This window comes from Erpetoichthys calabaricus (assembly GCF_900747795.2).
Source record: "Erpetoichthys calabaricus chromosome 1 unlocalized genomic scaffold, fErpCal1.3 SUPER_1_unloc_17, whole genome shotgun sequence".
Taxonomy (NCBI): domain Eukaryota; kingdom Metazoa; phylum Chordata; class Cladistia; order Polypteriformes; family Polypteridae; genus Erpetoichthys; species Erpetoichthys calabaricus.
In genome coordinates, this window is record NW_026261582.1 from 119,201 (window position 1) to 143,650 (window position 24,450).

Below are 24,450 nucleotides of genomic sequence, written 5' to 3' on the forward strand. Positions count from 1 at the left end.
ATTTTAAGCAGTGTTTTTCAACTACTGTCTGAGAATGATTAGAAATGTGCACATGCTAAGATAAATCAGACAGTTCATGACATATCATTCTTTATAAACTCTGTGCTGAAACTCCCACCAAGATTGTAAACCCTACCTTGTGCTATTGCACTGGGGGTCTCCATCCCTGCCCCACAATACATTTCAAGGCTTGCATTATATTTTGAGATTTATGAATACCAGTACTTCTTTAATGGGAGGGGGGGTGAATAAGATTTCTGTGTTTGCTGTGGTATCAAAGGGTATCCAGCATTGTAAAATTGTGTTATATTAGTGTATCACATACAAAAGTTCTAATATCATAACATCCCTAATATCAACAGATGGTGCCGAGTCATAATGGTGTGTTGTAAAGGCATGACACACTCCCTGAGACTGTTTCATATCTGGTCACCTGGTATGAAGATTGATTACTTACTCTGCCCATGTGGTCTCGGTGAATAACTTGACTTGGCTTCTTTCTTAACTGATGAAGACATAGAAAAATGAGACTTAAATGTGTTACATTTGTATTGCACTTCTGAATTAAATTAACCCTGTGTTTTTTTTTTTCTGTGTGTAGAAGATGCCAAAAATGTATCCAGCTGGCCAGAAGAGTTTACAGAAAGAATCTCAACGTGAAGAGGATGTCTCTCGAAAGAGGAACAAAAGAAAGGGTAGGACTAACATTCAGAGACCCCACAAAATTATAAACCGTATGAAGGTGAGAGACTGTAATCCTCAATATATGGGCCCAGATGAAGACTTAAACAGATTGGGCTCCAGTTTGGGCAGACGCTGCTACTTGAAGGACAGTAATGCTCACAAGCCGTCAGAATCCTTGAAAACTAACACAGTGAGGCCCGAGAAGAAATTGTGTCCAAATCAAACTGGAGAAGGTATGTGCTAAAATAAAATAAGGCAGTTATGATTTACCTGAAGGATGCTTTCTTGCATTTTCACTCTGCTTAGAAACAAAGGCTTTTTTTAAAATACGGGTTTCATTTTTAAAGTATAAGGAACAGAAACAATTAATCCTTTGGATTGGATTGAGGAGGCCTGGCTGAGTTGTTCTTGCAGTTTTTTCAACCAACACTATCAGTTCACAATTTCCTTAGTTTGGGTTGTGTCTCTTTTTAATAATAATCACTAACTTAATGTCTTTATTATGAAGAAAACCTTTTAATAGATTTTAGACAAATTAAAGTGAAGTCACAGAAAAATCAAATCTGTTTGTTTTTAGCTTTCTTTAAAGAAACCCTTTCAAACAATAATGTATTGCCTTTTTACTTTCTCCATATGTTGTATTGTGGAGTAGACATGTCACCCATTTGACTGTTCAATAAATTTGCACAGTTTAGACCCCTCTGAATGAAAGTGTTTCACGTCTGCCTGTGTGCAAGAATCTCTGTGCATCAGTGGAGTGCAAAACCTGTGAATGGATAAACCAGTCCTGTTCAAATTTATCATTATATATATATATATATATATATATATATATATATATATATATATATATATATATTTATATAATCGAGAGTTGGGATCCGTGTGGCTGTGTTTGTGGAGGGACGGAGAGTTAAGGCGGGTGTTGGAGTCACGTGATCATCTCCCCTCCCATTCACCTCATTTCGCTCCTCAGCTGACGTGGTTAGTCCTTTCTCTTTTACTAATTTACTGTTTAGTAGACGTGGTACTTACTGAATATTATTTTTTCCTTTAGTGTTTCTTAGTGTTTAGTAGACGCGGTGTGCCGGTGTTCCCGGCAGTGTTGCGGTTTAGTGTTACTTTCTACTTCGTTTTTGTACTTTATTGTTTAATAATAAAATAATAATAATTCATTACATTTATATAGCGCTTTTCTCAGTACTCAAAGCGCTAAAATAGTGAGTGATACTTACCTGATAGCCGTGTAGAAGCAACACAGCAGAACGCAGCCGGTAGGACAGGCGGGTGTGGTAGCGTAGGTGAGCGGCGATAGCAAGCAGCAGGAGGAGGAAGCAGGATTTGGATGTTCCAATACACAGCCATAAACAGTAACGCTTGGTAATTTCAGGCGTGATCGCCCTGGAGCCATAAGCCAGGTTAGTATGAACATCAGATCAGTTCCTGGTCGTAGAGTACTGTAAGATGAAACGGGAGCAGATCAGCATAGTGAATGTAATCACGGAGACAGATCATCCCGAGGTGCTAGATCGCCAGGTACAAAGAAATGTTCGTAGGTCTCGTCCCGTGATCCACAGACTCAGCTGTTCCCAGTAAAGTGGAGTCCATAAAATCTGTAAATATTAAGCCAAATCCATGCAATTCGAGTCAGCTATATCCACGAACTATACGTACAATAAACAAAATAAAACAAGCGTAAGAGAGTGCAGAATTAAGGCGAATTTTGCGAAAAGTGTTGTTAACAGGGAGGAGCGGCGACAACAAGCGTGCGCCAGCGTCCCCTCACCTGCTACAATAAAGCAGTTATAATAAAGAAGTTTAGTAGACTTTTTACTTTATCTCATTTAGTGTTCTTCCCGGCGGTGTTGCCGTTTTTTAGTGTTAGTGTCTACTTAGTGTTTGTGTTTAGTGTTATGGAAGGAGTGATCTTACCACTGTCAGATTTTGCAATGAATGAGTTGTTAAATAATGATTATTTATCAACAGATCACATGAGCAAATTCAACGAAATTTTAGCTGTGCATACAATTTTCCAACCTCAAGAGGTTTTTGCTAATGTGGACTCCTGATATACCTATAATGCCCATTCCACAAAATGCAAAACTATTACCTATTAACTATTACAAAATGAAAAATATTACCTTCTGCAGCTACTGAACGAGTGACTCACTGGGTGTGTACCTATTATGATGGTGCTGTAATTCATGTCTATGACAGTTTAAACGCTGATAAAAAATTCAACCTCACCGAAGAGCAGCTTCGTTTCCTTCATGCTTTGTTTCCTTACAAACCTCCCATAGTTTATGAAGACGCACAGCAACAATTAAATCATACAGATTCTGGTGTATTCTCAATTGCATTTGCTGTGTGTATTTCTTTAGGTATTGACCCAGGTGATCAAGTTTTTACTATTTCATCAATGCGAAATCACTTACAAATAATTTTTGTCACTCGACAATTGCTTCCATCCCCTGTGGAAAGTAACCGATGGGCGACACCAGTTACAAATATTCAGTGCGTTCAAAGACCTGTACGAAGTACGGCCACTAACACAGTCACTCATTAAAGGGGAGATGACTCGGTGCAGGAAATGGGGATTGAAACTACCTTGGAAGACATGCAATCAATGAGGCGATTAAACGGATCTCAAGAGACGTCTTCTAGGTTGGAAAAAAAGCGCTTGGATGCCAAAACCATATATACAGGTGCTGGTCATAAAATTAGAATATCATGACAAAGTTGATTTATTTCAGTAATTCCATTCAAAAAGTGAAACATGTATATTAGATTCATTCATTACACACAAACTGACGTATTTCAAATGTTTATTTCTTTTAATGTTGATGATTATAATATAATAATATAAAATACACACACACACACATATATATACATACACATATACATCTATACTAATAATAGGCAAAACCCACACTGACTCACTCATCACGAACTGTCCAACTTCCCGTGTATGTGTACTTACTTAAAAAAGTTAAGCAGGTTTCATTTCGAAATTCTACATGTAACGGTCATAATGGTCGACAACGTCCACCATGTTAAACTTTCTTATTTATGGCCCCATCTTCACGAAATTTGGTAGGCTGCTTCCCTGCGCTAACCGAAACCGATGTACATACTTATTTCGGTGGTGTGACACCACTGTCGGCCGCCATATTGAACTTTCCAACGGTCTTTGTACTTAATGGGCCCATCTTCAAGAAATTTGGTACGCGGATTCCCAACGCTAACTGAATCCTACTTATGTACATATATACATCCATAGCCTGCAGCTCAGTCCACACTCTGAATCCTCCAGGAACTCCTGAGCATAATCTAATTTTGAAGGTTGAGGCACCAATAATGTTACTGAGAAACTTACAGCCACCGAAATTTTGTAATGGCACGAGGCTTCAGGTCACATGTCTCCAAAAGAACCTAATTGAGGCAACTATTTTTACTGGCGGTGGTTCAGGGGAGAGAGTTTTTATTCCTCGCATCCCCGTTATACCCTCTGATCTCCCATTTCAATTCAAAACACCTCCAATTTCCAGTAAGGCTCTGCTTCGCAATGACAATTAATAAGTCTCAGGGACAGACCCTACAAAAGGTAGGCATTGATTTGAGGCAAGATGGCTTTTCACATGGCCAACTATACGTTGAGTAAGCTCAGCGTACAGCTTGGTCATATTACAACCGGAGGGGCGAACTGACAACGTGGTATACAAAGAGATCCTAACAAATAATTATTGGTACATTTTCCCTCAGTTTATTATTTAAAATTTTAAAGCAGTACTTCACCGCTGCGAAACGCAGGTATTTTGCTAGTCATTATATAATCTGATATTGCAACGACTTTGTGAATGTGAAGAAAATTGGTCCACTGAACTTTACTGAGTTAAACAAACATAATTATTAAATAAAGCAGGATTTCATCTAAAACGTGTGAAACATTCAATGAAATTAGTTTTAAAGGATTTTGATACTTTTAGCCATTTCCTGTTTACTGTCAATTCAGTTGCCCCGTATGAAAAGGGGCTGATCTTTGTGATGTGGTGGCTTTTTTATTTTTGAAGTTTTCGAAAATACAAGTTGGTACAGTACTTGAAATCTTTTTGAAATTCATACATTTTAGAGCAATAGGAAAAAAATGTCGATTCAGTTCAGTAATTGTATTTTGTAGCACTGTTCACTGAGTGGTGGCTCTAATAAATTCACAGGTATGATCGAATTTAACATTTTACAAATGATTAATCACATAATGAGTTAAAACAGACAGGAAAACAAAGCCGTTTCAAACTGATTAGCATAAATGGAACAGAACAGTATCTGTCACTGAAAATCAAATATGAAGAACACGGCCAATTATGACAAAGCTAGGAGAGGGAGGATAGCATGCCACCATCTTAAATAAGGAGGCAAGATGACATCACGTGATGGAGCTAAGCCACGTCAGCAGCCACAAAATGTCCACAAATTATGTCATTGACGGAAGGGTAAAGAAAATGACTTATCAAAATTACAAAAATACAGTGATTGGGGTGGGGGGGGGGGGGGGGGGTTATAGTACAAAACATGGCCTAAACTCAGAATAGGGTGTAGGTGATATCAGAACTCGACAAATAATGCAAAAACAAACTTTAACTATAGGAAGACAGTTCATTTAGTACAGCCTACGTGACTTTATGCCACCCAGTAAAGGCGTTTAGTGTTAGGAATTATTACTTTTTTTTTAAATAGCTAAGGCAAACTGCGAAAATTCAAAACAATTGATTTAGACGAACAGTCCATCCACCAAAAACCATGGCTGAGTTCATCAAATAACTATATGGAGTGAAGGAAAAAGTCAGAATTAAAAGCATGATCTTCTCAAAATAAATGCTATTCTGGTGCTGTATCAGTTTAAAAAGGGTCACTATGTAGACTGATGTCTTGGGTCTCTAGCCGTACCTTTTGCCCAACTTTAACGATAGGAGTAGCCTTACATTTGCAATCAGAAAATCATTTGGCTAAGAGCTTTTCAAAAAGTTTTTGAGCCAAATTCAACTTTTCACAAAACTGTTACATATGTAATTATTTAAAAACAGATGGAAAAGTGGAGAGGAAGGTGACTCAAGGAATCTAGAATGACAACCATACAGGCACTCAAATGGTGACATTTTAGGAGCAGAGTGAACTGGTACATTCCTATCAGAGTCAGCAATGGGTAAAAAATCAACCCAGTCATCTTGATTAGGACCAATCAAACAGCACAAGTGTTTCTGTAGGCCTCTGTTAATTCTTTACATTTGCCCATTAGCTTCTGGGTGATAACCAAACATTTTAAGTTTTATAGAACAACCAAATCTCTGACAGAATAGTTTCTAGAAGCAAGAAATAAATGGAAGACCACGGTTTGATACATCTTGATACAGAAAACCATAGATACTATCAGTCTTTTCTACAGGGTGGTCCAGATCTATTTATGCAGATCCAGATCATCTGGATGACTTTGATTTATGTGGGGACGATTCCCGTTCAGCGCAAAGATGATTCTTCATGTCGTCAGTTCACACACTTCTCGATGGTCCGGGATTTTTTGAGTGATTTTCTATGTAATAAAGTTAGTTATAGCATAATGAAAATTGCATAAAGATCTGGACCACCCTATAGAAAGAGACCTGCCAGGTGTTTAGTAGAATTAAATAAGATGCACACATTTCAAAACTCAATCTGCCTCCACAAAAATTGTATTAAAACCCTTGGAGGAAGGCATATCAGTAATAAAGTCCATGGTTTACTGCTCCCATGAACATAATGGTACCGGTGCAGTCCAACATGTAGCTTGTATCATCCCAAATATCTTCATGCATACTTTTCCATCAAAAATTTGGCTGAAGTATCTTTAAACTCTGTGGTCAGATGACACAGTTCCAATATTTGCTTTTAAATGCTAGGAGGAACATACACACACACACAGCCTGAAAGAAGGTATTTTTGGCAGACTCAACCTCTGTCATTATATTATCAATTAATGGTAAGAATACACAGGTAAAATTCTGTTACAACGAACTCCTAAGGACCTAAAAATTATTTCATTGTAATGAGATTCTGTATTTGTTACTATAATTGCTTTCTTTAACTTGTGTCCAGGCGTTTGCAATCATTTCCATAGCTTCTTTGGCATTAATTTTAATCTCCTGCCTACAAGTTATGCTGACAATAATTTTTCTCAGCATTTCCTTACGATAAAACACTTTCAGAGTGCAAATGATGCCCAAATCCAATGGCTGAAGCACTGTTGTGCAATTGGTTGCGAGGAATTCAACGCGAACATTATCTAAATTCTGGAGCATGTTGTGGGCAACACAGTTACCAAGCAGGAGCCGAATCATCCTTTTCTTCTTCATATTGTGAGGTTTCTGAACTCTTGAGACCCTCCCCACCCAATGGGAATTACACACTGAGGTGTGTCCCGAAGCACAATTGCAGCATCTGCAGCCAGGGCAAAAACAGGCTCCTAGCACTGCAGTGAAGCGACACAGAAGCAAATCCTAAAAGATTGGGGTCGCACTATAAGTCCCTGTCTTGCACCCCAAAACATGAGTCTGTGTCTCAGTACTTTAGCAAAACCAGCTTTATTCAGCTTGAAACAGGAACGGCATAGTTATTTATTGTAACGTGATCTGCCACCCTGCTATACTCGGACACAGCAGTCATGCAGGGTCATGGCCAGATCAGTGATCAAGTAATCCTGTTACCTGCATTTACAATGTTCCTTGCATATCACCCATTGATATTTTTTCTGTTTGCTTTGGCAGAGAGACGCAGCATAGCTTTGAGCCGATTGTTGCCCCAACAACAGATAAACAGTCTTCCATAGACACGGAGTTTGGACTTCGGGATGCTCTTCAGCGTGCTATCTAGTTGGGGGAGGTCCCAAGAGAGTTTACAAACCTTACATTTTCTTGAATGAGTGCTGCATTAATTGGAATGTTTCTTGAACGAGCATCACTGAACCACATCAAAACGGCTTTTTTCGGCGTCTTCAAATGCAGCAGTTCACATACATTGGCAACCCGAGATTTTTCTTCTTTTTTTGCTCTGTCTTTTAAGAAAGTTGACAGTATTGATGGCGAAATTCTGAATTCACTGGCAACGTCTTTTTTCTTTTTTGCCATAATCGAGAGCTAGTGCCTGGCGGTATACCGGTTCATACCGAAAAACGTTTTTTATTTTTTTTATGATATGGATTTTTCTTGTACCGCAACACCGGTTTAAATTGCCTAAATGACGTTCGGAACGTGGCGCAGCGGGAAACTGGTCAAGTGGGGACCTTTTTCACTGCTACACCGCTAAACACGGATTTGTTGCACAAGGGCTCTTTTTCACTGCTACACCACCAAATAGGTAGCGGTAGCATAGGTATTGTGCGGTGAAAATGGACAGAGAACATTCTGAAACTGAAGCCAACGATAAAGTTGAAAATGATGAACAGAAGAACTTTTTGCCGAAAAAAAGGAGTCACGTCCGTCGCCTGGAGATACATTAGTTTTAAAAGGTCAGATGTGAAAATACTGTTTCTATACTACTGGATAATACTGCAAGCCAAGTTGTACTTGTTTTATTTATTTTCAATACAGTGTAATGTACCTGGGTACTGTGTAATAGTGTGATGACATGTTGACTTTATTCTCGAGATTTCTGCTTTATTCTCGCCGTTTATTTGAAGATTAAAGTCGACATGTTGACTTTATTCTTGTATTTTGTCATTAAAGTAGAACATCATAAACTAAACTTCATCGTAAAATGAATATTTAATTTACTAGATTTTCTCAAACCCCGTCATAAGTTACTGTATATAGCACATTAAATGCTTTGTGTTAAGTATTCTCCGAGATTCTTAAACTGACTTCTTCTTGCACTAAGAGGAGGTGCCGGCAGCAATCGCCGCACAGAATACATTCACTTCATGATCTTCCTGCTCTCTGAACATTTAGAATGCTAAGATAAATACTTAATATAATTTTCATGGTGAAATGCATTAAAGCATGCATTAATCATATGGGGGCACGACAGCATGCCTGCCTTGCATTTGCATGTTTTTCTGGTGGGTTTACTTGGCGTGCTTCAGTTTCCTTTCAAAGTCATGTAGGATGTGGGGTTTTGTTATGCTATATTGACCCTGCTAGTGTATGTTTTGCTCGTATTCATCCTGCGATGTGCTGGCGACTCGTTCAGAGATGGGCGCAACTCTGAATGGATGGCATAATTAAACATGTATAACGAAAATATTTTTAAACTTCTGAACACTTCGTGGGCTAAGTTTATAACTAGTTTTAATTTCACAAAGATGTTTATCGTGTGGTGATTGGTTATGTGGTGAAAGAAAAAGGAAGGATAGGAACTGGGGTTTTGGTACGTCAGATAGAGACAGCATGCATGTAATAAAGATAGCCTGCTCAGAAGAACATGCATTGAATTCTGTGTTCGTGTCTCCGACCACCAGATCACAAACCCAACATTTACACAATATTTAAGTTAAACCTGTGTGATACCCATTCATACATCCAGTTTTTTGGAGCCTCATCACACCTGCCATAAAGTTCTCTACACTGAACATACACCTGGGGACCCCTTACTGCGAGGGAGCAGCACTACCACCTCACTACCGTGCATGTTTAATACCTGCTTTAATACATTTCATCATGAAAATGATATCAAGTATTTATCTTAGCATTCTAAATTTTCAGAAAGCAGGAATATCATGAAGTGAATGGATTCTGTGTGGTGATCGCTGTCTTTTCTTAGTGCGGAGGAAGTCAGTTTAAGAAGAGCGTAGTGATTAACAACTGGGTCGGGGAACGCAACACAAGCATTTAATGTGCTGCATTAATTTATGACGGGGTTTGACAAAATCTATTAAATTAAACATTGATTTTAGGAAGAAGTTTAGTTTACGACATTCTACTTTAATTATGAAGTAAACTATGAGAATAAAGTGGAAATGTCGATTTTAATCTCAACATAAATGGCGAGAATAAGTGGAAATGTTGACTTTATTCTCGACATAAACGGCAAGAATAAAGTGGAAATGTTGACTTTATTCTGGACATATAGTTTGTTTTTTTCTTCCCTGTGTCCGTATTGTTTTTTTTCTTCACCGTGGCCCTAATACGATTCCGTAGGGCTATACCACAAACAGCATTATAAATGCAATTTGCAGGTTTATTATTTATGTATATAGCTTAGCTTGAAGCAAGGTCCATATTAATACAGTTTGCCTAAATGATGGTTCAGTTGGTAAAGATGTCATCACCAAGTTGCACTTGTTTTATTTTATTTTAATTTGGTGAATACTGTGTAATGCACCTGGGTTTGAAGTCTTGAAGTAATAGTGCAACTATCAGTAATAATACTATTATTTATTTTATTGTTATTATTTATTAGTTTAAATATTATGCAGTTTAATGATGATAAAGTTGTTTAAAAACTCACTTTAACGTGTCAGTGGACAGAGATTGTTAACATTAACAGAAAGTGTAGTTGGTTTACAAAAAATATTTACTATTTATTCCTTTTCTAAGACATATTCAGTGCAATACAACTTTTGACAAGCACTTCTGGATATTTTACTAAGTCTAAATGCCTCTTTGTATGGTTGAAAATATGTTGTCAAAATTAGTTTGTTTTTGCAAAATTTGTTTAATATATATTTTGACTGCATCTGTCATGCAATGTGATACCTTCTCCATTAGTGCCACCCCCTTGAAAACTATCACTTTATGGGGCAATGCAAACCTGTATTAATACTTGTGTGCACATTAAAATGTTTGTTTTGTACAATGTACAATACTCTTGACAGTGGAATAGGTTATTCTTAGCCAGTAATTCCAGTGGAAAATGTGGTTAACATCCACTCCTGCATGGGGAAAAAAATACCGTCGAATACCGTGAAACCAGGATAATTTAGAAAAATACCGTGATATAGAATTTTGGTCATACCGCCCACCCCCATCGAGAGCTGTAAAAATGTTTTTTTTTTTTTTTTCTTCTAATATGAACTGTTATTGTTTTTTTGTGTCTGCCATTTCTATAGGCGGGTGACAATGAGTTAAATTCCAATCGATGTTTTTCAAATGTTGAGCAATAAGCAAAAGGTATCACTGAGAACCGCAGGAAACAAAAAAGGCAAAAAATTACGTGGAAAGTTCAAAGAAAGAAAAAAAATAGTGTTTGGGGGATCGTTGTGCACAACTGAGCTGCGGCCACAGAACTAACTGCTCTATGGATGATTCAGGCATTTCAAGGTCTTTTGAGCACTTCGTTGTAATGAAAGTATCTGCTGAATGTACTGTACATTGTAGTAATGAGATTTCTATAGACTCGTGTCATATGGGGAAACTGTCAGGACCATGAAAATACTTTGTTGTAATGAAAATTTCATTGTAAAGATATTCGCTGTAACAGAATTTTACCTGTAGTTCCTAAAACTTGGCTCAACACCTTTTGGACCTTCTCTTTTCTAACAATGGAAGAAGCACAATCGGTGAAAGGAAAGTGATTGAAACTTTGGGGGAGAAAAACACCTGGATCAGAGCTTGTCTAAGGTTGAAATCTGTCGAATACACACAAGTGTATACCGAAACAAATACACGATTTGCACAGAGCAGACATTTTAGGATTGAGGTGAGGAGAACTTCCAGAAAGCACATAAGGTTGGGGGATTTGCAGGTGTAAATGATCCGTGGGATTATAACTTCAGAGATATTTTGATCCAGGCATTTACTGTTCCATCCCCATGGTGGCGAGAGAGAACTATCATAAATGGATGAATAACAATATTAATAAAATAAGTTACAACTGAAAAGACTACAGGAAAATTTAAAATTAAACTTAAAAGATTAAAAAGGAGTTGAAACACAAACTAAGTGGCTTACAGGCACCAAATGTTTTTTTAACATGTCAAAAAAATTTGCATTTAAGTTCTTCACGTTTGGAAGGTCTTACCAGCTAACTTTGCAAGTAACGTAGTTCACCGGCCTAATCTGCAAAAGCCAATAATGAAGTTAGCTAATGTCGACATGCTGGGAAAACAGAAATACGGTGAAATCTCCTTCTTCACAGTGTAAAGCTGCACCCAGTTGGGTGTGTCTTGTTCTGAAGACCTCCAACCTTTCTTATGCACTGTATATGCCTGCCTCCAATCAGCAATCAGCACAAATGAGTCATTAAATGTTAGAGGTCTTCCAATATCGTAATGCATAAGAAAATATTCTGAATAGTTCTTCAAATGCTTCTTTTTGCTGAACATCAAAGGGACAACCCTACCTCGTTTTTGTTATAGGAAAGGGGCAAGTATATAGCGTTTTATACAAATAAACATACCCCACTTCAAACTCTGTTCTATTGATAACCTGCAACAAAATGGCCTTTGTGTGTTTAGCAAGATGAAATACCCAATTCATGACAAAGGACTATGTTAAGATAGCAGAAATGTGATTTTAAAAAAGGTTAGGTTATGGAGGAAAAACAAGAAGGCAGAAATTTAGCATCAATAATTTAAGTTAGAGAGGCTTGAATCTCTGACATTAACTGGGGAACCTGTCTGGTTTGTATACAGACAGAGCTGGAGGTAGCAGGAGTTAAAGATGCTAAGATTTGCATTGGGTCTGACGAGGATGGACAGGATTAGAAATGAGGACATTAGAGGGTCAGCTCAAGTTGGACGGTTGGGAGACAAAGTCAGAGAGGTGAGATTGTGCTGGTTTGGACATGTGCAGAGGAGAGATGCTGGGTATATTGGGAGAAGGATGCTTAGGATAGAGCTGATTGGCAAGAGGAGAAGAGGAAGGACTAAGATTAGGTTTATGGATGTGCTGAGAGAGGACATGCAAGTGATGGGGGTAACAGAACAAGATGCAGAGGACAGAAAGATATGGAAGAAGATGATCCGTTGTAGCAACCCCTAATGGGAGCAGCCGAAAGAAGTATGTAAATATACTATGTGGCTTACTGTCTAATAATTTTGATCTCCTATGGCGGGAGTTCAGACTTATTCCAATAAATTAGCTCCTCAATTAGCACAGTTATCCAAACAAGGTGGAGTAGTCATAGGGACCATAACTGATGTAATGAGTCCTTGGCAATGTCAGTATCACTGTGCATGTAGATGTTCTGGCTTTATCATCCTTGACATTTCTATATGGGGTCTTCTCTAAAAGGTCTGCAGGTCATGTTGGCCACCCTTGCTGCCCCAGTTGCTCTTTCTTTTTCAAGCCATCACCAAGCCATTAATGATAGTTGCTCATGGCTTGTTCCTGGTCCATGGTAACTGCATCCTAATATGGCTTCATGTGTTTGTTAATTCAGTTTGCAAATGTTGGGATTGTTGAAGTGTTAACTCCATTAGCATGCTTTTGTAAAGTGGGTTGCAAAAGGCATATGCTGTTAAACAGTGAATAATCTCTTGTAGTGCTATTTTATTTTAAATATTGGTCATTTTAAAACTTTAACTCATTTTTATTTCTGTAGATATTCAAGAGAATGACAACTTGTCCTCTCTTCAGGGTCGTACACAAAGTAAACAACCTGATAAGAATAGGAAGAAACTGGCATCTGCAACAAAGAACTTGGTAACGGCCTCTCAGCACCCTAGATTTCAGCCCATTGTGAAGCTAACAAGGATCGATGCCATCAAATCTCAAGGAGTGTACAGTCTAAATCCAATCCGCCAACAGTGTGTGAGAACATTTAAACACAAACTGAATTCTAAGGATAATAGAGGGATTCATAGGAGTAAGAAACCGTATCACTGTCCTGAAGGTGGGAAACAATTCTCAGATAGTCACATTCTTAAGAAACGCAGAGAAGATAATACAGAGAAGGAGCCATACCACCGTTCTAAATGTGTTAAGAACTTTTCAAAACACAGCCATACCACAACTCCTATTGTAGAGAAACCATATTTGTCTAAACGTGGCAAACGTTTCTCACAAGTGAGCCACCTTCAGACACATATGATTGGTCATGGAGGACAAGGTTTATGTCGTTGTCCAACTTGTGGTAAACATTTCTTAGACAGGAGCGGTCTTTTCAAACACAAAAGAATTCACACTGGAGAGAAACCATATTGTTCTGAATGTGGCAAACTGTTCTCACAATCAAGCCATCTTCAGGAACACATGAGACTGCACGCAGGAGAACAGCCATTTTCCTGTTCTGAATGTGGCAAACTGTTCTCACAATCCAGACATCTTCAGCCACACATGAGAATGCACACAGGAGAACAGCCATTTTCCTGTTTTGAATGTGGCAAACGATTTTCAGATAGCAGTAATCATCTGAGGCATTTAAGAGGTCACACTGGTGAGAAGCCCTATTGCTGTCCTGAATGTGGCAAAAGATTCTCCAACACAAGCGGTCTTATGCGTCATGCAGAAGTCCACAATAAAGACCGTCCTTATGACTGTTCTGAATGTGGCAAGAAATTCTCACGAACACGCAGTCTTTGTAGACATATAAGAACACACATTTGATAGAGGCCATACTCGTTTCCTGATTGTGACAATCTATTCACTGATAACAGCAGCCTTCATAGACACAACAGAATTCATTCTGGATTAAGGCCATATTATTGCTCTGAATGTGGCAAGTGATTCATACAACCCTGCAGTCTTCAGTGACACGTAAGAACTCACAGAGGAGAAAAGCCATACCGTTGCTCTAAGTGTGGAAAAACATTCATAAAGAAAAATCCTCTTCATGGACACATGAAAATTCATGCTAAAAAGGCAAAGTCCAAAGAGACTGTAAATAACAAAGAAAAATCTGAAATAATTCAGTCAGGTGTGGAAAGAAAATTGGAATTGTTCTGCTAGTTGGTTACACAGAATGCATTTGACAAAAAGTTGCAGACTCATTTAGGCAACCCTGCTTATTAATTTACTGTAAGTGGCTTTTGCACTAATGACTATGCACATTGTACACAGGTCTACTTACAAGTTCTAATGTTATTTATCTTATGTTATACTTCTATGCTTTTTTATATTTTATTGTACTACGAAGTTGAGAGAGAAACCGTATTTTGTTTCTCCTGTATGTTCTGCACATATAGTGAATTGACAATAAAAGGCTATTTGATTTGATTTCAGTATTTCTATTATCTTTTCTCCAGAGTCCGTATTGGTGTTCACACTACTCTCTGGTGTGGCTGCTGCTCTTTCTATCTGAAGAGTTAGTCCAGCTGGGGTTCGATCAGCCCAGTAACGTCTAGCGGTCCCTCACAATGGGAGTGTATGAATATACCGAGGTATGTTTAGCATACAGCTGATGACGTGTTCATCTAATATAAATAAGGCCATATATGGACATCCTGTATTAAGTTATGCTGAGAGATACCTGATACTTCAAGTCCGGAGTGACCTTGAGGGGCTGCATACTTGAATGAACTCATCCTGCTTACAGCAGTCAGACAAAAAAGAAATATAACTGAAAAAGACAATAGAAAAAAAAAGGTTCTCCACTACGGCCGCCACTACCCGCTGTGACAACTTCATTTCTATTCTTTCAAATGCTTCCCCTCTTTAAAGGCAACTCGGCTTGCACCCTATTAGATTTTAGTGGCCCAACATCATTTTTGTTGAAATGCTTTAACTTGTTTTTGGTAAAAATATATTTTAAAAAAGTTCAAAAAAGGGTCACAGTCAGGAATTGACCTTTGTACCCCTAAAGTATCAGGTCCATCTCCCATAGCAGTGAGCCACCAAAGCCAAACTGACCAATCAGATTGCTCAGAGGAACCACACACTTGTAGACAGATAGACAGACAGAAGCTTTTTATTATCTTAGCTATTAGCTAAAGAAGCGACCTTGATGGATTTAATTATCTGTTCTCGTTTGGTAAATGTCTTCTGTTCCTGTGACTCAATCTGATGTTCCTCAGGTACCACACTCTGTGGTTTGCTGCCCTTCTCTTCATGTCGGGGTATCTCTGGGCACAAGACACTCTCGTTCACGTCAGGCCCTGGTACCACAGCCTGTTTGTGGTCTTCTGCTTCATGCAGGGGGTGTCTGGACATCACACACTGTTATGTGTTTCACATCTGGTTCTGGTCTTATTGGAGACCATGAAGATGTTGATGATGTGCCATCCTCTGGATTATGGAAGAGCACAGCAGCCCACTTACCTTTCTGCAGTAAGACTCTGTCCTTCATGCCGTAGGGGCAGCCACTCCAAGTGATCATCCTTGTGAAGTTCACCGCCCCTCTTCATAAAGTGGTGACATCAGAGGACTGAGGTTCCCACTGTCACACAGGAGTTCAGCGTGTCTCCCAGCTCCTTACCTTATTGACGTGATGTCGTCCTCTGCTCTGTGTGACCTGTGAAGTGTCATTTCTTGCTTTCCTTTCTTTGACTACTGGACCCCAGTTATCTCAGACTGCTCCATTTTAAGGTAGTCAAAGTTCTGTAATATAATGTCAGTTCTTTCCATCTCTTCACTGGTGTGTCTGAGGCAGGCAGGTCATTCTTTCAAACCTGAGCTCAGTCTCATCGTCACTGCAGTATCTTCATCAGCTCTTCTTCCTCAGTTCACATGTGAGCTGAGATCTCACAAAGCTGCTATCCATAAATTGCCAGGACCAGATGGAGTGTCGACTCTCCCAGGACCATTGCTTTAGTTGTGTCACCACCTCAAACGTCACCTGATGAGCCTCCCATGCTGAACTACCGTCGTGCTGTGGAAGCTCAGTCTGCACCTCAACACTAATAGAGAGGACATCAAAACCTTCATTAGAAATTGGACAATTTATCTGTAATGGTGACAGAATGACATAAATGAAAATGTGAAGGGTCACAGTGACAGATACTTCAGGAAGTTTAAAAATGAAGTTCAAACAAAACAGGAATGATGGTGACAACTGGGAGACATTTTTATGTTTACAAGAAAAACTAAAAGAAGCCAAAAGTTACCCTGAGAGCCACAATTGTCCTTTACAGCTCCTCACTTGAGTACGTGTGGCACAGTAAATGTGACGAGTTGATGTCCATCTCATTTATCAGCCGAGTGCCCTGCGATTCTAAACTGAGCAGCTGCAGGTTCAATTCAGGCAGTTCATGGTGGGCACGGGCAGCAGGCGGGCACATCATTAACTTAATGTTTAGATTGGCACTGCCACATTTGTCCAGATGACGAGGTGACAGGGGATGTGAGGGGGCTCAGTGTAAGAGCAGACGGTGATGGACTCGGAGACACACACACATACACACACACTGATGTTCTTGTCTAAGCTAACACTACAGCCACCGGGTTTTAATGAATGAACTTGGCGACTCCACACCGTGGCGTGTACGTTACACACAAAGACAAGTGTGGTGAACATCAGAATGACAACACGATCTTCATCCTCACTATTCTTTTGTTCTACTCTTTGGAAATCTTTTCACTTTTATTTTACTTCTGGGGAACTACTTTTATGTTTTCATTTTGGTTTTCAAAAAAACATTGGTGGAACACTGAGATGGTAGAAGGTTCAAGAATATAAGTCAGGCTAAGCCAGAACTGATTAAAGGGCGTAAGGCCTGAGCACTATGGGCAGTTTGGCCTCACAGCACTACGTCCCATTAAATTCAGAGCTAGAGAGGAGCTCAGTGTCTTTTATGCCATCCATCACACCCAGAGACCACACTGTGGAGCAGTCCGCACACCCACATAATATCAAAAGGGGACACAAGTAGCAAAAAAGAGGAGGTTTTGCTTACAAATAAAGGTTAAATATGAGAAAGGGGAGACAGAGACCCCAAGGAGGTAGAATCCCAAACACTTAACTCTACTCCACAGCAGTAGCTCTAGTTAGCCATGGGGCTGCTGGCCAACTTACCCACACACAGCCCCCTCTCCTTCTCCACCAGCTGAGCTCCCATCCATAGATAGATAGATAGATAGATGGATACTTTATTAATCCCAATGGGAAATTCACATTCTCCAGCAGCAGCATACTGATACAATAAATAATATTAAAGAATGATAATAATGCAGGTGAAATACAGACAATAACTTTGTATAATGTTAAATGTTAACGTTTACCCCCCCTGGTGGAATTAAAGAGTCGCATAGTTTTGGGGAGGAACGATCTCCTCAATCTGTCAGTGGAGCAGGACGGTGACAGCAGTCTGTCACTGAAGCTGCTCTTCTGTCTGGAGATGATACTATTTAGTGGATGCAGTGGATTCTCCATAATTGATAGGAGCCTGCTGAGCGCCCTTCGCTCTGCAACAGATGTTAAACTGTCCAGCTCCATGCCAACACCAGAGCATGCCTTCCTCACCAGTTTATCCAGTCTAATCCTTGATTTCCAGCTCATCCTGTGTCTTCTCAGATGGACCTTTAAAGCTCCAGAGCAGGTGTAGAAAGTCTGGTGTCACCTGTAAGTAGTCACATCTCACACACTTACCAGCACAGAACTCCTCAATAAAACACACTCTTCATCTGTTTGTGAGAAACGTAGCCCACCTCAACTCCAAAGTGCTCATGGCATACGGCTTTCTAAATGGAGACTATCCACAATGGGCAGCATGGTGGCACAGTGGTAGCGCTGCTGCCTCACAGTAAGGAGATCTGGGTTTGCTTCCCGTGGCCTCCCTGCGTGGAGTTTGCATGTTCTCCTCCTGTCTGCGTGGGTTTCCTCCAACAGTCCAAAGACATGCAGGTTAGGTGCATTGGTGATCCTACATTGTCCCTAGTGTGTGTGCTTGGTGTGTGTGTGCCCTGCGGTGGGCTGGCACCCTGCCCGGGGTTTGTTTCCTGCCTTGCGCCCTGTGCTGGCTGGGATTGGCTCTAGCAGAACCCTGTGACCCTGTGTTAGGATATAGTGGGCTGGATGATGGATGGAGTATCCACAATGCACCAGGGCCAAGTACAATGAAGTCCAGCAACCGTTTTGCTTTGTGATGTCCCCAGCTTGGACCTTACTGGAGTAAAATCTTCACTTATGTATCCACTGTGTGCTCACAGTGATCTGTTATATAGCGCCTTTCATGTCTGTGTTGGACCTTCTTAACAAACATATCACATCATACTATTACATGTGTGTTATACACAAAGACAAGTGTGGTGAACATCAGCCTGACAGCACCAGTCTCATTCTCCTTATTCTCTACTTCTACTCTTAAAGTTTATTTAACTTTTATTTCAGTTCCGGTCCACTAAATTATAATTTGAACAAGTTTGGTTTTAGTTTCACTTGGTGAAAAGAACACTGGTGAAGATGGCGGAAGGTTCAAGAACAGAAGTCATGCCGAGCTCTGATTGGTCCAACAGCACAAGGCCTGACCATTACACGATAGTCAGCCTGACACCACGATGTCCTGCTGGTCAAAGAGGAGCAGCAGGGAAGGACAAGGCCAGCAGAAATTCTAAACTGTGGAGAAACTTAACGTCTCCATCTGTCCATCTGGAGACCCCACTCTGGAGCAGCCTACACAATCACAAAATGTCAAAAGGGGTCACAAGTAGCAAAAAAAGATGTTCTCGTTTAAGAGTTTCTCATACAGTAATGGCTGGGGTCCCCTACACAAATTCCAAAGTGCCACACGGCCAGGTAAGATCATCCATAATGAACAGCCCCTCAGAGGTGACCCCCACAAGCCGATGATGCTTCTTCTGTCCATTTCCTTAGGTCAGGAGGTTGACATCACTTCTCCTGGACATCTAAGCAGGTAATGTGGTGTAGTGGTTAAGGCTTTCAGCTTCAAAACCTGAGGCTGTGGGTTCAAATGCTGATCCTGACACGGGTGACCCTGAGCAAGTCACTTCACCTGGCTGGGCTTAAATTAAGAAGAAAAAAAAACAAAAGGAATGCAACAATTGTATTTGGAAACAGTCACCAGTAAAATTAAAATAAATAAATAAATTTAAACTGCATGGTTAGGGCGAAACCCTCAGGACAAACAGAAACGGCGAGGGCGGACGTGGACTTCATCTTCCGTACTTCAGTAAGGAGAAAATGTTCTTTCTGTCACCCATTTTAAAAACTACATTGTAAGGTTTTAATGACACAGCACCCCGACACAACGAAATGAAAACAGCGATAAATTAAGACAGCAAGTGAGGGAGAAGGTGATGAGCCGCTCGATACTGAGGTTTAGACACTGCGTCGAGCTGACGGAGCACTGGATGTTTCAAATGCGGACGTCACGTGATTGTGAGGCACGCTAGCGTAATGACGTCATTGATATCTGCGCAGTCAGCAGTCGATTTGGTCCTCACTAGTCTGCTGAAGTGCTTTGGCTCAAAGCGTAAAAGAAGTTGTGTCTGCTACAGCGATAAGGTGCGCTAACACGAGTTCAAATCCTAATTGGAGTTCACGTATGTTGAAATAAGGACTTTGTACAAAACGGTTATGTAGTACTTGTCTGTAAGATAACAAATATATTTTGGAGACATTATGAACGATTTATATGGGGCACCTTTTCCCTTGGTGTGTTCCTTTTTCCTTTTTCACTGGCACAGTCACCTATTATGTCAGCCTTACAGGACACTAGTGTAACAAGCAATCATATATTGAATTATTTATTATGTAGTCCAGTTTTCATATTTGGGTCCTTCTGATCCCAACTTAATTGTTAATCATTGAATTGTTACAAATTGATTAACTGAAAGGCCATCGATCTTTAACAGCTCAGCATTAGCCCGTGAGAATGAAGGGAGGTGTAATCAGGTGATGCTCATCTCCAGGGGCCAAATCTGTCCTTCAAGCCAAAGTGCTTGTTATGAAAAGAAAGGCTGGGTAGGAGATTATTATGGGATGTCTATGTGTGCAAAGGTATTGTTATGAGGAGGTCTGGAACACCAGGTGATTGTTATGAGAAAAGTTGCTGAATGAGGTCATCATCATGAGAAACCCTGCAAAGCAGATGATAGCAAACTAATGTGAGAGGGGGGCATTTTATGAGAAGAACTGTAAAATATTCTGGGCTCACTGAACACTCAGGGCTCACTTCATGAACTGAGATGGCTTTATGAACTGTGAAATTGTTGTCTATGCTGTGTAATAAAGTCTAAATTCTGACTGCCTTTCTGAAGACTCTGCTAGTTTTTTCTGAAGATTTCTCCACAACAGTTTCTGTAGCACTTCCTCCTGGACTTGATTAGTCTTTGAGGGCTGATTTGTGTCATTTGTTGTCAGGAACATCCTCAGCAACATCTTCCTCATCTTCTGAAGGAGAATCATGGTGGCTGACATGAGTGGCTCCTGGAACTTCAGTAGATAGATAGATAGATAGATAGATAGATAGATAGATAGATAGATAGATAGATAGATAGATAGATAGATAGATAGATAGATAGATAGATAGATAGAGCCTGCTCAGTGCCCGTCGCTCTGCCACAGATGTCAAACTGTCCAGCTCCGTGCCTACAATAGAGCCTGCCTTCCTCACCAGTTTGTCCAGGCATGAGGTGTCCCTCTTCTTTATGCTGCCTCCCCAGCACACCACCGCGTAGAAGAGGGCGCTTGCCACAACCATCTGATAGAACATCTGCAGCATGTTATTGCAGATGTTGAAGGACACCAGCCTTCTAAGGAAGTATAGTCGGCTCTGTCCTCTCTTATACAGAACATTAGTATTGGCAGTCCAGTCCAATTTATCATCCAGCTGCACTCCCAGGTATTTATAGGTCTGCACCCTCTGATATGATACCAGGTCGACAGCAGTTGGAGTTGCCCGTACAACTTCATATAGACCTTCGCGTCTTGCCTTGTTCCATTTCCTCCAGAACACCCTCAGGAAACTTAATCCCCAGACTTGATCACACTTGTGGGCTCCTCAGCTGGCTCAGGCTCTCAGTTCTTCTACTGCAAATAGAAAGTTTGATGGACAGCAGTTAAGTGCTTCATGTAATTTTTAATTTCTAATTACATCTGTTCTAATGAGGGCCCCTTATAAGCCTCCCTGCAAACAGGCCTAGGCATCGGACGGCCAGTAATCACTTCATGTGCTGTTAGATGTGTTACTCTGTTAGTTTGTATGTGATAGCTCATTAAAGCAAGTGGCAGATCATCTAACCAGTTAATCTTCACTGTGGCACAAATCTTATTTATCTTTGTCTTCAATGCCCCATTTGCTCCACCATTCCTTACGATTGTAGATGGTATCCACAGCCAAGTCTCAGTTTAACACCCAATGCCTGCTAGTCTTGTTTCTCTGCTTTCTGAACAAATGCTGAGCCATTCTCTGAGCTTATTACTGATGGAATGCCAATCGTTGGTCTGACCTCCCTAGTTAAACATTTCACAACTGTAGCTGCTCCTTGATCTGGTTACCTCCATCCATCTGCTAAACTTGTCTATTATTACAGCAGGTATCTCTGTTTTCACACCGTTCTTAGCATATCCACACAGTCCATTAGCAGGTGTCTAAATGGGCCCTCTGGTGTTGCTATGTGTCCTAATGGAGTAGTAATTCACTTTCTCACATTGTGTTTGGCACAAATAAGGCATTCTGATGAAAATTTATCAACAGTAGCTTTCAAATGAGGAGACCAGCATTCTTGATTTTTACTTCTCTTAACAATTTCCCCCACTGCTCAATTTTCAACACCATGTGCATCCGTTATTAGAAGATTTAACAACATGGAAGGAGCAACAATTAGGCCATCATTTTATTCATCCCCAGCTTGTAAGCTTCAGTCTGTGTTTTAAGTTCAGCAAGTTGGGCAGAGCAGGGCTCTTTACAGCTGTGGCACTAGGGGTCGCTGTCGCCCCATGATACCTGCAGACCACATGTCAGACACCAGGAAAAAGTTCAGAAATTAATTTAATTTCAAAAATTGTGCACCAAGCACCTCCACCTCCACGATACTCAATAATAAATCAATAATACAATAACTATAATCAATAACAATAAACAATAAACAATAAATCCTCTTCTCCACCCAGCAGCTCTGTCGCACTCCCTCCCAACTCCAGCTCCGTCTGCTGGGGTTTCCCATGGTCCTTTTATATTCCTGACCCAGAAGTGCTTCTTTCCCTCAGCCCATGTGATTTCAAAACTCCTTCTTCTCTTCAGCCCGGAAGTACTTCTTGTCTTCTGTCCCCGTGACTAGGCAGTATGGAAAATACAAATCCCTGTTCCTCCCTGCAGCGTCCCCTGGAGGCTCCCATTGTACCCAGCAGGGCTGTGAAGCTGAACTCCATTGTCCATGATGCCCTGCTGGAATTCGGGGCACCTCCATGTTGCAGGGAGGACTTCATCTAGCGACATGGGGATATTGGCCGGGATGAACTGCCAGCCATATATCACACAGCCTTGTGACACGAACACTTTAAATTGTCACTCTTTGTCCTTTCTACAATTCCAGATCCTCCATGGTTTCCTACCTGATCCCTATAACATGAGCCATCTATAAAACACGTGTGATCCTCGTTCTGTAGAGGCACAAACTCCAAGTCCAGACGTAGCCTGGTGATAACTAATGACTCTGCTATACGCTCATGAGGCTCACCTTCCACGGGTACAAACTCTGCCATGTTTAGCGTGTCACACCTTTGGATGACACATCAGGATACGTCAGCAACTGAAAAGCAGATATCAGTCTAGCTGGAGTCAAAACAAATCTGCTCTGATTTATTAGTTCAACAATCTTGTGATGGGCGTAAATGATAACCCAGTGTTATAGTGGAGGCTTTATCACTGGCATATTGGACCTCTGCTAAACTCTAAAAGTAAGGTGGGTATCCTTGTGCCACACTGACCAGCTTAGATCTGTAATATACCACTGGCTGTCACTTCCTGCTCTTACATGTCTCTTACATCAACACAGCAGTGGCACAGCCTGAGTGGGCATTGCCCAGGTACAGCAGAAGAGGCCTGTCATAGTTAGGTGAGGCCAATGATGGCACTGACTGCATCTCCTGCTTAACAGAGTCAAACGCCACGTTAGCATCAATCGTCCATTCCAAGTGATTTCTCAGATTGTGTAACCCTGCAGTTCTCATGATGTCTCTCTGTTTTCAAAGCATACTCTGGACTCCAGTCGGAGCTAAAACCAGTCATCCCCAAGAACGTCACCATCTGTCCCACGGTCGTTGGCTTAGGTGCATTGCTTATCCCTCCCAGTTGCGGTGGAGCTATTGCTTTACTGCCTTGTGTGATAATCCTTCCTAAATACTCAGCCTCAGGTTCACAGTACTGCAGTTTAGCCTTTGAGACTTTATGTCCCCCTTCTGTGAGTTTCTCAAGCACTTTTATTGAATCTGCATGGCTTTGTTCCAATGATGCCAAGCAAAGCAACAAATCATCCGCATACTGAATCAATGCACCATCCAGAATCAAGTCCTCCAGGTCAGTTTAAAGAACCTGATTAAAAATATGTGGGGAGTGTTTGAACTCCTGTGTCATCCTCGTAAAAGTCTGTTACTTCTTCTTATACGTAAAAGCAAACAGCGGCTGGCAGGCCTCAGCCAGTGGAATGATGAAAAACGCTGAGCATAAATCAGTGAGTGAAGAGCGTTTTGTACTCTCAGGAATGTCTGTGAGGGGTTCTGTGTCTGCTCTCTGCCATCCCTGTCTGTGTTTCCTGCTCCTCCTCTCACTCGTCTGCTTCACTCGTCCTGTAATGTTCACTTTCACTGTCATTAATGGACATTCTAATGCAGCATCTGCCGTCCCCCCCCGCCTCCTCCCTGTCCTCCACTAGCAGCTCTCTGATTTTATCAGCGCTGCTTCTCTCTTTGATGCTTCGCCCAACTACATTTACATCATCTCCAATTCTGCCTTTCTTTACTTTT

General features: G+C 40.7%; 1 protein-coding gene across 1 annotated transcript; it reads left to right on the top strand.

Moving 5' to 3' along the window:
* The first annotated feature begins 607 nt into the window (after nt 1–607).
* Nucleotides 608–14,627, top strand: LOC127526349 (zinc finger protein 883-like). Its single transcript, XM_051921652.1, has 2 exons — nt 608–917; nt 13,195–14,627. Exons 1-2 carry the CDS (start codon nt 614–616, stop codon nt 14,196–14,198), a joined length of 1,308 nt encoding a protein of 435 aa, XP_051777612.1. The 5' UTR covers nt 608–613; the 3' UTR covers nt 14,199–14,627.
* Nucleotides 14,628–24,450: the final 9,823 nt, after the last annotated feature.